Genomic DNA, 14,487 nt, shown 5'->3' with positions numbered 1-14,487 from the left:
GGGTCAAATTATTTATGTCAAGCGCAGCAATTTATTACCAAGCTGCTATTGATTGGGTCCTCCTGACGCTGTCATGTAAATTCAGGAAGAATCATGGTCGGCAGCTGCAAGTTACACACGTGCACACATTATCACTGGGGACGTGCACGCGCATCAACACACTATACTACAGAATCTTGCGCACATACACACGCATCTATACTGTATGGGCACGTCTCTCTCTCTCTTTCTCTCTCGCACGCACGCACGCACACACATTATGGATCCGCTGTAGATTTTCCTTCATGAATTGTTAAATATATCGGTTACATATTTCTTCCTGTGAACCATACGGCCCAAATCACAGGAGCGGAGCCTGTACAACTCACAGGTGCTACAGTATCCCCCTGCAACCCGCCCACCCAAACACTGTCCTCTCTCTTTTTTTAAAGGCCGGGGTATCGTTTTAAAATAGAAAGCACTTTGATATAGAATAAGCTTATGGGCGAGAACGTGATCGCTCAGCTGAGTTTGAAGAGGGGGGGGGGGGGGGAGGGGAGGGGAGGGGGGTAGGGGGGGAATAAAAGGATGAGTTGAACCTCCTGGGTGCTGTTAGGGGCAGTTCTGCTTCAACTGCAGCCTGGAGAGCACTTGGCTTGGCCTGGGTGAGATTGCCTCTGGGCACGAGTCTTCAGGGCTCGCTTGTCCTTCTGATAGCAAGCCATGATAGATCAGCCCCTGTCCAGCCACAATTACTCCCCCAACCCCCCCCAACACCCCCACCCCTCTCACTCACTCACTCTCACTCTTAACCCCACCCCCCCCATCTCTCTCTGTCTCCTTTTTACCACTTTCAACCTGGCATCCCTAGTTTTTGGGCATGTCATTATAACCATTATTCTTAAAAAAAAATCACAAAAATATCCAATCTACAAGCTCACGGACACGTCGTGACTTTGTATAGATCGGCTATTTTTGCTATTCGTCTTACGTACGAATGACATACTGCTCTCTCTCTCCACCCCCTTCCCCCTCCCTGTGCTTTCTGCAATCCCCCCTTTCCCAACCTCTCTCTCTCTCTCTCTCCGTTATCTCTCTCTCCTCTGGCCCATATCTCCTCCTCTCTTCCTCCTCCATCTCTCCCTCTCTCTCTCTCTCTCCCTCCCTCTTGTCTGCTCTGTCTGATTGAGGGTGAGTTACGATTGGGTCTGCAGCTGGAGGGGGCCACCGTGCCTCGTAATTACATCTCTTTTTATTACCCGCACTAATGGCCCTCCGGGAGAGGGAAACAATAATAAATTAATAGAATATGAACTCCAGCTCAACAGAAATCTCCAACATTTCATTTTGGGGCCCCGTCCTGTGCTCTGGCAGATGAAATGGTGTGCTGATTAATCTGTGTGAGGGCTTTTGGAACGAGCCGTCTGTGGGGTCTGGTCCCCCCCCCCTTCTCCCTTCTCCTCCTACAGCCAAGGGCTTTTTAGGGAGATAAAGGCAGGGAGGATGTGGATTTTTTTGGCTCCCAAGTTGGTCTTTACGGGTCTTGTTTTCAAATTGCGAGCCATGAATTATTTGAAGCAGTTATAGGTGGCGGTCGGGGCTGTGGTGCTATGGCTGTGTAATGTTGGTTATCTGTCGCATATTTATTTGTTGACGTTGTTTCGAGCGGATCGGACTCGTATTTCAGCGATGTGCGTGTACGTACAGTACAGGAGAAGATTGCATCTGTGAAACGGCGTCGGAAATGAAAATGCTTTTTAGTAGGTCTATTTTTTGGAGGTGTGATTTTCTCCAGAGCAGGGTGCTTAACCCATTCTGACCTGAGATCAGATTCATACGAGGTTTTCCACTGGACACACACTGGTCTGATTAATCCATTCTGACCTGAGATCAGATTCTAGAAAAATGTCAGTCGTTCTTCGATTTTTCAAAAATAGCAGACCTACAAGCTCGTATCGCGCCACTCGGTGGCGCGATATGAGCTTGTAGATCTGCTATTTTTCAATAGCTAAAGCATAACATGATGCCAACACCAAAATGGGTGCCCGGTCAGAATGGGTTAACTAAAAGTGAACAAAAAGGTAAACATTTCCTATAGTCACGCTTTACAAACAAGCCCTTCAGTCCCAGATCTTCCCAGTGTTGGCGTGGAAGAAGAGGAAAGGGCCTCTTCCAGCGCGTGGACAGGCCTCTCCGTGATTTGGTCAATATTGTGTCATGTTTGGTCAAACCCCGCCAAAGGCAGTGGGCTGGAAATGAAGATGTAAATATTGATATTTCATTAGAGGAAATCACCCGCTACGATGGCACTTAACCGGGCCGCCTTCAGAGAGCCGCGGCCCGAGCGCCGCCTGACCCGCGGAGTCGGGAAGTCACTTCATTACTCGATTAAATTGAGTGGAAAAAGGCGAGGCAACGACACGAGATCCCATTTGGAGCGATAATTTAGGCCCTGAAGAGAGGGGATGGAGCAAAGGGGGAGAAAACGCCACCTCTCCTTTCTCACAACAGCGGATTAAATTCACTGACTTTTAGCGTGAAAGGTAATTGCTGTGCTGTGCTGTGCATGTGCTGCGTGCATGTGTATGTGTGTGTGCGTGTGTGCGCGCACATGGTTGAGGGGTGTCTGCTGTATGGGAGCAAACTGGAAGGGAGCGCCAACAAGCCCTGAACAAGGCATTCACAAGGAGCTGTCACATTGGGAGCAGCGCTTTAGTTCCGCCTCAGGTCCTCCTTGGCAATAAAAGGCTCGGCAAAGCTTTGTCTGCCATTGTGATGCCAACCAGATAGTAAACACCGTGCACCGCGGTCATGCGTGCATGAAAACGTCCCCTTTGGCCAGTCCATTCTGTCCAAAATTAATGGCCAGGTATGCAGACAGGGAAATCACACGTCCTGGCGATTTTAAGATGCGTCCAGGCCCTCGCAAAATATGGCTTATTTATTGCCTCCAGTCAGTGGAAACAGTCAAATATTTTTGAGTGCTTCGGGCAGTTTGCCCGGGTCGTTTTGGGTGGAATCTGGGCCGGACGTTCCTTCAGAACCCTGCAGTTAAGCACTGCAGGGGCCGGCTGGTCCGGCAGCACCACAGCCGTTCTGTGTGTGATCAGAGCACTCCATTCTACTGGCTATTGATTCCCCTTCACAATGTGAAGGCCCTCACATTCTGATTGCAATCTGTTAATTAATGTATCCTCCAGCTCTTCCCCTCCCGTGGTCATCACTACGATAAGAGAAATTGAACACAAAGGTACCCCCTTTTCTCTCTCCTCTCTCTCTCGATCTGCCAATCTCTCTCTCTTTTTCTCGGTCCTGTGTCTTTTTCTTTTTCCCCTCACGGTTTCTCGCCACTCCTCTCTCTCAGCCAGCGCGGTCAGTTTTATCGCTATAATGTGTGTGTGTGTGTGCAGGCGCGTGCGCGCACGTGTTTGCGGGTGTCAGGCACGAGGGAGATTAACATCAGGCCGGTGACTGGGCCTCAATGAGATCATTTATATTTAAGAGTAAACATGGATGGCGAGGCGTGGCGAGCGCCCTGGTCAATACTGTAATCTATCGCCTCTTAATCACAGCGCGGCAGGGAGCGCGGCACACGGCAAACTTGTAAAAGCAATCATTTTAATCAGGGGCCGAGCTGAAGGGGCTAATATGCTGTCAGAATGGGACGCCCGCGGGCACACATGCAGCACCTCAACTCTCTGTAGGGGGCGGGGGGTTGGGGCGGTGGAGGGGGGGGGCTTCACGCATTTTATTGACAGCTGAAGGGTAGTACGAGAGAAAAAGGGGATGAGATGGCTATCTGTCTATCTGCTCCACTTTCTCTCTCTCTCTCTCTCTCTCTCTCTCTCTCTCTCTCTCTCTCTCTCCCTCTCCCTCTCTCTTTCACCACATTCGCTTTTCACTTTCCCCATTTTAATTTGTTTGAATTTCCCTCAGCAGCCCATCTTCAGACTGGATACGGTGGTCTGTTTGGTTTAACGTTCTATTCTTAGCATATGTAGAGGTGTCCTGGAGGGGGGAGGGGGGGGGGGGGGGGGCTGAGAGTGGTTTGATACGAACCAGTCAATTTCAGCTGCTGTTTTAGAATGGAGGGCAGGGTTTCAGCAGGTCCTCCGGCTGGGGTTGAACCACGTGAACCCACTGTGTGTGTGTGTGTGTGTGTGTGTGTGTGTGTGTGTGTGTGTGTGTGTGTGTGTGTGTGTGTGTGTGTGTGTGTGTGCGCGTGCATGCGCATGCTTCAGTTTGTATGTCATGACAGAGTCTGTTTGTGTGTGTATATGATTGCACAGGTTTGTGTATCCATGCATGTCTGGGTGTCCTTTGTGTGTGTGTGTGTGTGTGTGTGTGTGTGTGTGTGTGTGTGTGCACTAGTGCGCGCGTGTGTCACCTTCCCCTGCACGGCGACGAGTGCATGTCATGTCCTCAACCCCTCCAACGAGGGTGTGCAAAACGGCGCTAATCCGCCTCACACCAGTAGTCGTGTGACAGGAAACGAGGGGTGACCACGCGGCGTTGTGTCATCCAGACCTTTGCACCGGTCCAAGTGTCCTCACTTAAAAGAGCAACGCCCACACAACTCGAGTGCTGTGACACGGAGGACCTCCCACGGCGCATTTAAAATACTAAACGCCCCGCGCTAACGTGTGCCGCGGCATGTACGCTGGTTCAACCACCCATGTCTGGTTTGCTGATCAACCCTGGGTTGGGGTTAATGAGCTGAATAGTGGAAGATGATAGATACTGTATGTTGGTCCATATGCCATTTCAGTCTTGAGATCATTTCACAACATTGATCATGTATGATCACACACACATACTGTATACATACACGTTTGAATTACTATATACTTGCGAGGACATGAACATTTCAGGCTGCTGACTTCATGAATGCCATTTGAAAAATGTTCATGGGTCACAGTCAAGAGTATTGTACACTTGTAAGAGAGGCACTGTCTGTTAATTCTGAAATCCACAGTCCAGTATATTTGGGTCTGCAAGCCTTAGTGAAGCCTTCGACGGTTCCTCTGAGAGAGAATTATTTTTTCTAAGCTTAAGAAATACATCACATCGTTGAGCCAGATTGAGTGAGAGGGTGGATTTGGCGACTTCCAAGATAGTAATAATATTCTTCTTCTAGCTAGCAGTGTTGCAAAGGCAATAATCTCCAACCTCTGATTCGTGTACGAACAACAAAATTCTAATCATCATAATGATATAATCACAATCATAAGTATTTCCATGTTGCAGTAGTGATACTTTTCCTTAACCCATTCAGGACGAGAACCCCTTTTGGTGTTTTAAGCATTATTTTACACGTTAGCTATTGAAAAATAGCAGATCTAGTGCCGCTCTACGAGCTTGTTGATCTGCTATTTTTTAATTAAAAAACTAAAGTGGCACAAATTTGGAATGTATATTCTTTCAGAGCGAACGTTTTGAACTCAAATATTTGCTTCTGGGGGGGGGGGGGGGACGGTCCCTGTAACTACATATTTTGAGATGGGGGTCGGAGGCCAAATACATATATTTCATATATAGAAAGACATGTTTTTCAGAAAACTGTCATGATTTAGAAGAATGGAGCTCAGGTCGACATGAGAGTCCTTTTTCCCCACCACTGCTCATTGTGTCCCGTGCCCGGTCATGTCGTTGCAGGCTTCTCCACGCTGTCCCTGGGAGACCAGATGAGCCTGCTGCAGAGCGCCTGGATGGAGATCCTCATCCTGAGCATCGTGTTCCGCTCGCTGCCCTACGAGGACGAGCTGGTCTACGCCGAGGACTACGTGATGGACGAGGAGCACTCGCGCCTCACCGGCCTGCTGGACCTCTATGTGTCCATCCTACAGCTGGTCCGCAAGTACAAGAAGCTCAAGGTGGAGAAGGAGGAGTTCGTCACGCTCAAGGCCATCGCACTCTCCAACTCAGGTATAGGTCCATTCAACAAAATATATATATATATACCAGTAAGACGCCCTGAGGGCCCTATAAAGGCTGTTGAGAACTCTAGTTTTGCCGGCTGCGCTAATGACTTTGGGATGGGCCCATCTAGAGTTTGAATGGACAGGTATCAGTCAAAAGGGAGACATCGAAGGAGAGGTAGGGGCGGATCAACATTATATATGGAATGTCCGAACAGGTCAGCTCCATATATGGACATCTAAGAGTTTGAGGTTTGAGTTCAGATGTAGAGTTGCTGGCCGTCTCCATATATGCAGATCTAGATGATGATTTTCTCCATGTATGGCTATCCAGGGTTTGAACTCAAGTGTCGCGATCTAGGGTTTGAAATCAGTGTCGTGATCTTCATAATGGAGACGGCCATATATGGAGCAGTGTCATGAAGCGTGACTGACGGACGGACTGAATGACAGGTTTTAGCGCGACTGACCACAATTTTGTAACCCCATTTTTTCACCCAGTGTCAATTATCTAATGTAATCCTGGGCGCTATATATACTCCTGGGCGCTATATATACTTTTGAATTAAAAAATACATTTAGTTTTAGTCATCTGAAATGTTTTAGTTTTAGTTGAGTAAATACTATAAGATTTTAGTCGATTGAATCAATCTACAGTTGATTTAGTCGACTACAATGTATTTTGGCGGGCAGTGATGACATTGAAATGCCTGATTTATGCTTAGCTGTGTGCCGAAAATACAATCTACAATCTCACAACGTGTCGCAGCTATTTCTGAGAGTGACACCTGCAAACAACAAAGCATGAAATGACTTGTCTTTTAGTTCTATACTCAATCTCTTCTCCACTAGATCCCACCCTATAGTTTATATTTGTTGACAACATTTTCATTGTCATCCTAGCTTAGTTTTTATTTTATTTCTGTCAGTGAAAGTGTATTCCTGGGGTTTTCTGTAGCGGTATAATTATACCTCATGTTTTAGGGTGTCTTATTATGGGATGCAAAACAAATCACATGACATTTGAGTGAGGTGATTTTTTGTGGTGGCAAACAATCATATTATACAATCTTACATTTACCAATTTGTCTTGCGAATTTAGAGGGGATAAATTAGAAAACGTGAGAGACCACCATGTTATAAAGAAACACTCCAAATAGAAAAGTGTATAGATGCACATTAAGAATTTATTAGTATTTTTAAATGTGTTAAAATTCTTAAGAGTGCTTCCAAATGTTGAGATAATATTGTATCTGTGAATTTTTTTGAAACGCTGTATTTTGAAAAACATTAATCTCATTACTGAATTGTGTACACTTAGTAGGCCAATAGCCAGGAAACTTCAATGGGCTGAAACGCCTAATAATTCCCAGGGCATTTTCTCTACAGGTCAAATAGTTTTTCTTTCTTTCTTTGTTTTTTGGTGAAAAAAATGGCACAAATCCACAAAGTATATACATTTAAGATTAGACTGCAAATTAATTTAGTTTATGAAACAATGGAGTGTAACAGAGTGTATGCTACATGAGCATGTTATTTTTGTTTAGTGTAGTTTGTCTTGCGTGTGCTACTGCTATACAACATACACCTGTGTGTGTGTAAAGCGTCAGCTAGCACAGTTTCTAAAGTGACATTTTGTTAGCTTTTTCAGGAGTTTTTGAGAGTAACCTTTAGGTATAGGGAGCCTGAGACACAGCGATGGAGAGAAGATAAGGGCAGCGTATGGATGGAAGTCAGCTTTTTTTAATTGAATGCCTTCCATGTTGTGGTATTTCTCTCTCCCCCTCTCCCTCTCTCTCTCTCACGGTAGCTTCGGGGCACAGCAGCCACGGGAGATAAATTTAGCATTTCATTAAGAGCACGGGGGCTGTCAATAAAATGTGTTAAGTCGAATGGAATGGGTATCAGGGAGTGATAGGCCTCGTTTGTTCCAATGCGGAGACGGCACGTGGCTATCGACAGACTGCTTTTGAGGAGGCACGGCCTGTCCCTTCTCTGATCAATGCACGGCTGGGTCACCGAGCTGCTTTCTCTTGCTTCTTTTTTTTGTGTCCCCGGCTGAAAAATGAAAATGCTGATGGTGGGGCTTTGCTTTCAGACGGCAGAGCTTTGGAGGGGGAGGCGGCGTCGGTGGTGGGGGGGTGCGATACAGGCAGGAGGAGAGCGATGGGGTTCGGGGATAGAGAGAGAGAGAGAGAGAGGATCAAGAGGGGAGGTGGGGGTGGTGGTGGGGGGGGGGGTCCAGAACGTTAGAACAAGGTCCCTGTGAGATCACTCTCCCGGGAGCCCCTCTGTCTGACAGCTGTGAAAATTCATAGCGATTGATTTTGTAATTAGCAGTTTATCAATCGGATCGACGCGGGCCCTCTGATGGATTGCAAGGAAATTGTTTCTTCAAAGTTGTTTTTTTAAGCCCATCCCCTCCAAAGGCTACAAGCTGATTGCTCCCTATATCTCTCTCCCTCTCTCTCTCTTTGCTTTCTTTAACACACTGACGGGTTGTCCCTGCACGCCTTTCCTTTATATTTGTCTCTCTGTCTTCATCTCTTGCCACGCACACGCATACACATACACATACACACAGACACACACACACGCATACACACAGACACACAGACACACACACACACACACACACAGACTTCAATTATGGACAGGCTCAGTTTCAGCGATCAAAGCGTGCGTGCGCACGCGTGTAACATGACCTGAAATTCTCCTACTTATGTCATACACATTAATCAAGACGCAAACAAGAAATGTGTGTTTTTTTTTCCCCCGTGTACTGCGTTGTTCCCTCGTGTTGGCGTGACAACAAGCCGGTGTGCGAGACGAGTACTGTACTGTATTGCTCTACATACTAGTCACTCTGTTCCAGTGTGAAACCAGCTAGGAGATAATTATGTCACATCACATGCTCGACAGGGCCACCACAGATCCCCCCCCCCCCTGTTTTATTCTATCCCCCCTCGCACGTGCGCAGACACACACACACACACACACACACACACACACACACACACACACACACGCACACAAAATTCACTTTCCAAAACGACCTACTTCATTTTACCGCTGTGGATTTGAAAAGCGTCAGAGTGAGAAATGTCTCAAGGTCTTGGGAATACAGTTGTTCCAGTCAATGAATTTGGGACGAAGTCTGAAATCTGTTTTGCCTTTTATTGTCCCGTGGTGGTGAAATATGCAAGCGCCAAGGTGAGACGGAGTCAGGCAGCCAATGACACGCCGCCTCTGGAGTGCCAGACACCCGGTTAACCAGTGAGAGAACCACGACCCCCCAGACTATCCCTGAGAGAGACGGATAGCGTATACACCGTATATATACGCCAGGAGAGACAGAGAGGGGAAATTGAGAAAATGAGTTGTGACTGCTGTACAGTAGGAACAGTGTGAAACTGTGGCACAGCAGAACAATGTTACAGACAACAATTCAATACAGCTACTGTCATCATCATGTGGTAAAATCCTCAGTGTTCATTTAACTCTGAGAGTGTCAAAATGGAACCAACACCAATGGAACCAACTATTTGTGAACACTCTGGATTTTACTGTACAGACAGACAGACAGACAGACAGACAGAGACAGACAGACCTCTCAGATCACTCAGATCAACTGGGACAGAGAACAGTTTATCGTGGAAAAGTATACAAACGTGTTTGAGCAAAAAAGTGGATGCATAATCTCAGGTGTATAATCAGTATTCACTGCATTAAGTATCTACAGTTAAATTAATTAATCAATTATAGAAAAGTAAGAGTGGCTTGAATTGGAGTTTTGAATGCACACATTAATTCCGATATTTACCAAATATGCATAATACACAAATACACCCGCCATTTGTTGATGTGTCTTGTAGCTAGATAAGCTTCTTAATATCATAGTCAAATATTTGTTGTTTGTGCGCTTTGTTTTCTCGACAAGCCAATGCTTAGCATTTCATTGATGCCGGGTGGAAACCTTGTAACAGTTTTTTTTTTATTATTATTTGAAAAATATTTGAGAATAGTGGAAATTGCCGTTCTCCAAGCTCACGTGTCACATGAGCTTGTAGGGCATTCATTTACAAAAAAACAAAACAAAAAAACATGAAAAGTTGAAATACGGAGATACACGGTTTCTGCCGATATCCTCAGAGGAAATAAAGAGGACATTAATAAGGAAGGAAGTGTTGTGAAGCTTATTTATGCCATCTAATTCTCTAATGGGAGGATTTTCGTCTTCTCTTTGTTTGTTTTTTTAAAGAAAAACAATCTATGTGGAGCTGTCCTTCGGAAACACTGGGGTGTTTAATGTGTACTCCTTCAGCAGGGAGCGGTTTCTATTCATTCTATTGTTGCTGGAGGATAACATTGATTTTCAGTCTCATTGGTCAAAGGCCACATGAATATCCCACCACCCAGTTCACCAGACAGAAAAATAAAGAATCAAAGGCAGTAAGATATTACTTCTCGATGTTCCATTCTTCTAACCACTTAAGCCCCATTTACTTAGTCACAAAACGAATTGGGAAAACAGCCCTAAAATCTATTTTTTTATTTTATTTTTATAACTTTTCGAAATATAACATTATTTGTATCCTTTAAATCTTGTCATACGATCTGAGTTATGCTGAAATGTGTCCCTAGCTGACTTCACAGACAACTGAAGGTCATTCGAGTCATGAGATTTAATTTAGTTTCAGAAAGAAAGAAAAAAAAAAGAGAAAAAAAAAATGTTCCATTTCATTCCGCTACATTACCGCACGTCCGCAACTTCGAGCCCCATTTCTCCCCGAGTGACATTTACGTTTCGCATTTCTGAAACCGACCGACTGTGAATTTTTAAGCTTGCAGGTCACGATATTTTAGATCACTTTCAACCTGCCATAACCTATTTTGGCCATGTGAAATTGTCCAAAATGTTTTGTTAAGTGAAAATGGCATGAGCTTGTATACACCTGCTATTTTTGCTTTTCTTTTATTGTATTTAATTGTACAAAGAAATCGAAAGTCTAAAATTGGGCATGAGTTTTTAACGCGGTTGTATTCCCCCCGACAGACTCCATGCACATAGAGGACATGGAGGCGGTCCAGAAGCTCCAGGACGCCCTCCACGAGGCCTTGCAGGACTACGAGGGCAACCAGCACCAGGAGGACCCGCGGCGGGCGGGCAAGCTGCTCATGACCCTGCCCCTGCTGCGGCAGACGGCCACCAAGGCCGTGCAGCACTTCTACAGCATCAAGGTGCAGGGCAAGGTGCCCATGCACAAACTCTTCCTGGAGATGCTGGAGGCCAAGGTCTGATTGGAGGAGGGCGTCCACTCGGTGGGTCGACTGACTCGCCACCGGTATACACCGGTCGGTTGCTGCCGCCCCCCCCCCCACCACCACCCCACCACCACCCACGGCAAACCGTCGTCGACACAGAGAGTGACTGGAACTGGAGGCTGTGGGGGAATGGGGGGCAGAGAGGGGTCAGGGGCCGAAAGGCAGGACATTCAGAGACTCGCCTCTCTCACTCTTATGAGTCCATCTCCCACCGCCCCGGACGTTAATTAATAAAAACTAAACAAACAAAAAAAAAAAAATTAAACAAGAAATGCAAAACTTGGCTATTAGTATAAATATAAAAATGATGCAGATTAATTTAAAATATATAAGAAATACTATGTACAGTAATAATTTTTTTGTTTAATGTTTAATGGTCTGTGGTCATGCTGTAAATGATGGACGCCTCAGCCCCTCGCAGTGTCTTCATTAAGAATAGTTGCTGCTGGCTCTTAATTCACAAGAATAACGGGGCTCCTTTTCTGCAGAGAGTTCTCAAAGTGGGATTCCGTATATATTTGTTCTGAAGATAACAAGAAGTGTCAACGAGCAAAAAAAAACAACACACTCACTTTGTCCCGCGCGATTGTTTTTTTTGTTGCCTGGACTTGACCAGGGAAATTGTACTGTATATATTTATTATGGAAAGAAGAAGACCTTGAGTGTACAGTTCAAAAGTCTCATGGCCGTTTTTATTTTGTTTCGTTTGTTTTGATTTTTTTGGTTCTCCTCCAGGAAAGGAAAAAAAACAAAAAAAAAACAAGAACTGTTACCTAAATGTGAACCCTATTGATCTAAATGTCCTTGAATATACCTCTCCAGAGCAGACTAAAAGCCTCAGTACTACTCCATCGCACGACAGCGACGCTCGTCGAACTACAAGCTTGTAGATCGGTAATTTTCCTTAAGCGACACCTGCGTGTGATGGAGTATAAATTAATGCTGCAATCCGTAACTTTCATGCCTGGCTGCAGGGACCCCAACCTGGTTGCCCCGTGTGAGCGCCCCCAAATGTATACCGCTGGGCTAGAGCAGTGGTTCTCAAATGGGGCTGCGTGTACCCCTAGGGGTACTACAGGGACTACTAAAGTGGACAAACTGGACACAGTTTAAAATAAATGTGCTCAGGATGGTCTAATTTCAAAGTCTTTCACTCTTTTTCTTATTTGTAATGTTATATTCTTCAATAAATTCTCCACGAGGTTGGATATCGTTCATTCATAGCATCGAGTGGATACTTCAAAACAGCTACTTTTCAGGATTCAAATTCAAAAGTTGCAAAGGAAATAGCCGATATGTACAAGCTGAGAACGCAACTCGAAAATCTTCTAAATCCTCCAGTTTTCTGAAATAAATATTTTCACGATTTTTCAAAAATAGCAGACCTACAAGGTCGTAGCGTGCCACTCGGTGGCGCGCTATGAGCTTGTAGATCTGCTATTTTTCAATAGCTAAATTATAACATATAATGTTTAAAACACCAAAAGGGGTTCCCGCCCCAAAATGGGTAAATTTCCCCCCAAAAAAACACAGGTAAAGGGGGTACTTTGATCCAAAAATCTGGAAAAGGGCGTAGTGAAGCCAAAGGAGTTTGAGAACCACTGGGCTAGAGGATTGGGTGGAGGATATACTGCTGTTATGATCTTTGTGCAATACCACTTGTCAACCAGGAGTGCTCCGACACAACCACAGAATGTAGATTTCTGAACAGAAGAGCAGATAGACCTCCTCTACAACAACAAACACACTGTCAAAATAACAGTTTTATTCACAAACCAAAGTTATGGATTGCCGTATTTAAACTTAACTGGTCCCATGTTTAACCAAACTAGCAATTATACAGTAGGCAGGTACAGTAGTCAGATGTCTTATTCTGTAGTAACACAGCAATAAAGGGAGCTGTGAGCGAGCAGTGCTTAAACTCCTATACTTCCGTCCTCTGCTTGTCAATGCTGCTGGCTGTTGATAGAAGACCACGCCCTCCTCCATGTACGTGTGTGTGTGTGTGTGTGTGTGTGTGTGTGTGTGTGTGTGTGTGTGTGTGTGTGTGTGCACGTCCTACCGGCAGGAGGACACACAACCACACCACCACTCATATCTCATAGTGCTTATTGTTGTTGGTGGTGTACGTGTGTGTAAACCTCCCCCTCGGCCCCAAATTTGGTCACCGTTTAAGCCCATGGAAATTGCTCCCCGTCGGTGAGCGAACGGGGTGACCTGATTCGGGCTCCAGTGAAAGATGATCAGTGGGTTTCGGAGCGGCTGGTATCAAAGGATTTATGCCCGAGTGGCAGACGTCCAAGAGATGCCATGTTCAAACAATCAGAGGCCCATATTTCAAACGCTCTATTTCGGGGTCCCTTTAAGCCCGTGGCAGAGTCATCCCACACACGGGGAGCAAGGTGCCCGGCATCTGCTCTCACCATTTTAGACGGCTGCCATCTTTTAATAGCCGTGCCTCCATTTATAGAGAGCTTCATCCAAACGGAGGTAAGTGGCAGGTGCGGGGTTGAAGTGACAGCACTTCACAGTTCACACACCGGGGTTATTTTTAGCCCAGCGGGAGGTTGTTGTCTTGAGGCGGCCTCCCACTCTAGGAGTCCAGTAGACACATGGAAACACTGCTTGACCTCATGTCGACACAGTAGCCGGCGCACAGCGACACCCTCCCCATTGGCCGCGGGGGCAGTCAGGCATCTGTAAGGACAGCTAAGGACCCCCCGAGTGTGCGCCATGCGAACCCGCTATGCAGGCAAAGAAGTGTCAGCATGCTCCAAAGGCTAACTGCGGTCCCGCGGTGTGGTCGGCACAAGGTGTGATCTCTGGGGGGAGAGTTGAGAGAGCGTGCGCCCTTCTCCTCCCCGTGTGTGTGTGTAGGCTTCTTGCGGTGCTGGATATAGGACAAGTAGTATAATTAAGTCCAGCGGAGCCACACTGCTCCTCTCCGTGTGAGACGGAATGTGCTGGGAGCAGGATCCTCATACTACTGAAGTAATTTATGTGATGTGATAAACTGTGGCGCTGTCACAACAATATGATACTGTGATCAAAGGAATCCCTGACATAGCAGGAGGGTTCAGTTGCTGCCATATACTCGCAGAATCATTGGCCAACGCAAAGTCCAAAAGACCGGGACCCCGATTTTACTACAGCCCGATTGGCCACTTAAGAGAGGATGACTACACACAACAGCACCTCATCATCCCAAATGAACTCACCACTGTCCACTTATGCCCCGTTTATACCTTGCCGTACAGCCGTGACA

General features: G+C 46.0%; 1 protein-coding gene across 4 annotated transcripts in view; it reads left to right on the top strand.

The window, feature by feature from the left end:
• Positions 1-12,425, top strand: part of esrrb (estrogen-related receptor beta) — a 69,455-nt gene extending 57,030 nt beyond the window's left edge. For all 4 annotated transcript variants that reach the window (XM_080783193.1, XM_080783194.1, XM_080783192.1 and 1 more), the window contains 2 exons: positions 5,635-5,904; positions 10,954-12,425. In XM_080783193.1, coding sequence (XP_080639319.1) covers positions 5,635-5,904; positions 10,954-11,198 — 515 coding nt within the window. In that variant the 3' untranslated portion in view covers positions 11,199-12,425. The remainder of the gene's footprint in view (positions 1-5,634; positions 5,905-10,953) is intronic.
• The last annotated feature ends 2,062 nt before the right edge of the window (positions 12,426-14,487 follow it).

Source organism: Protomyctophum bolini (assembly GCF_963924005.1).
Source record: "Protomyctophum bolini genome assembly, chromosome: 15".
In the NCBI taxonomy this organism is placed as follows: Eukaryota; Metazoa; Chordata; class Actinopteri; order Myctophiformes; family Myctophidae; genus Protomyctophum; species Protomyctophum bolini.
Note: the sequence above shows the minus strand (reverse complement) of the source record. Positions and strands in the feature narration are given on the sequence as shown.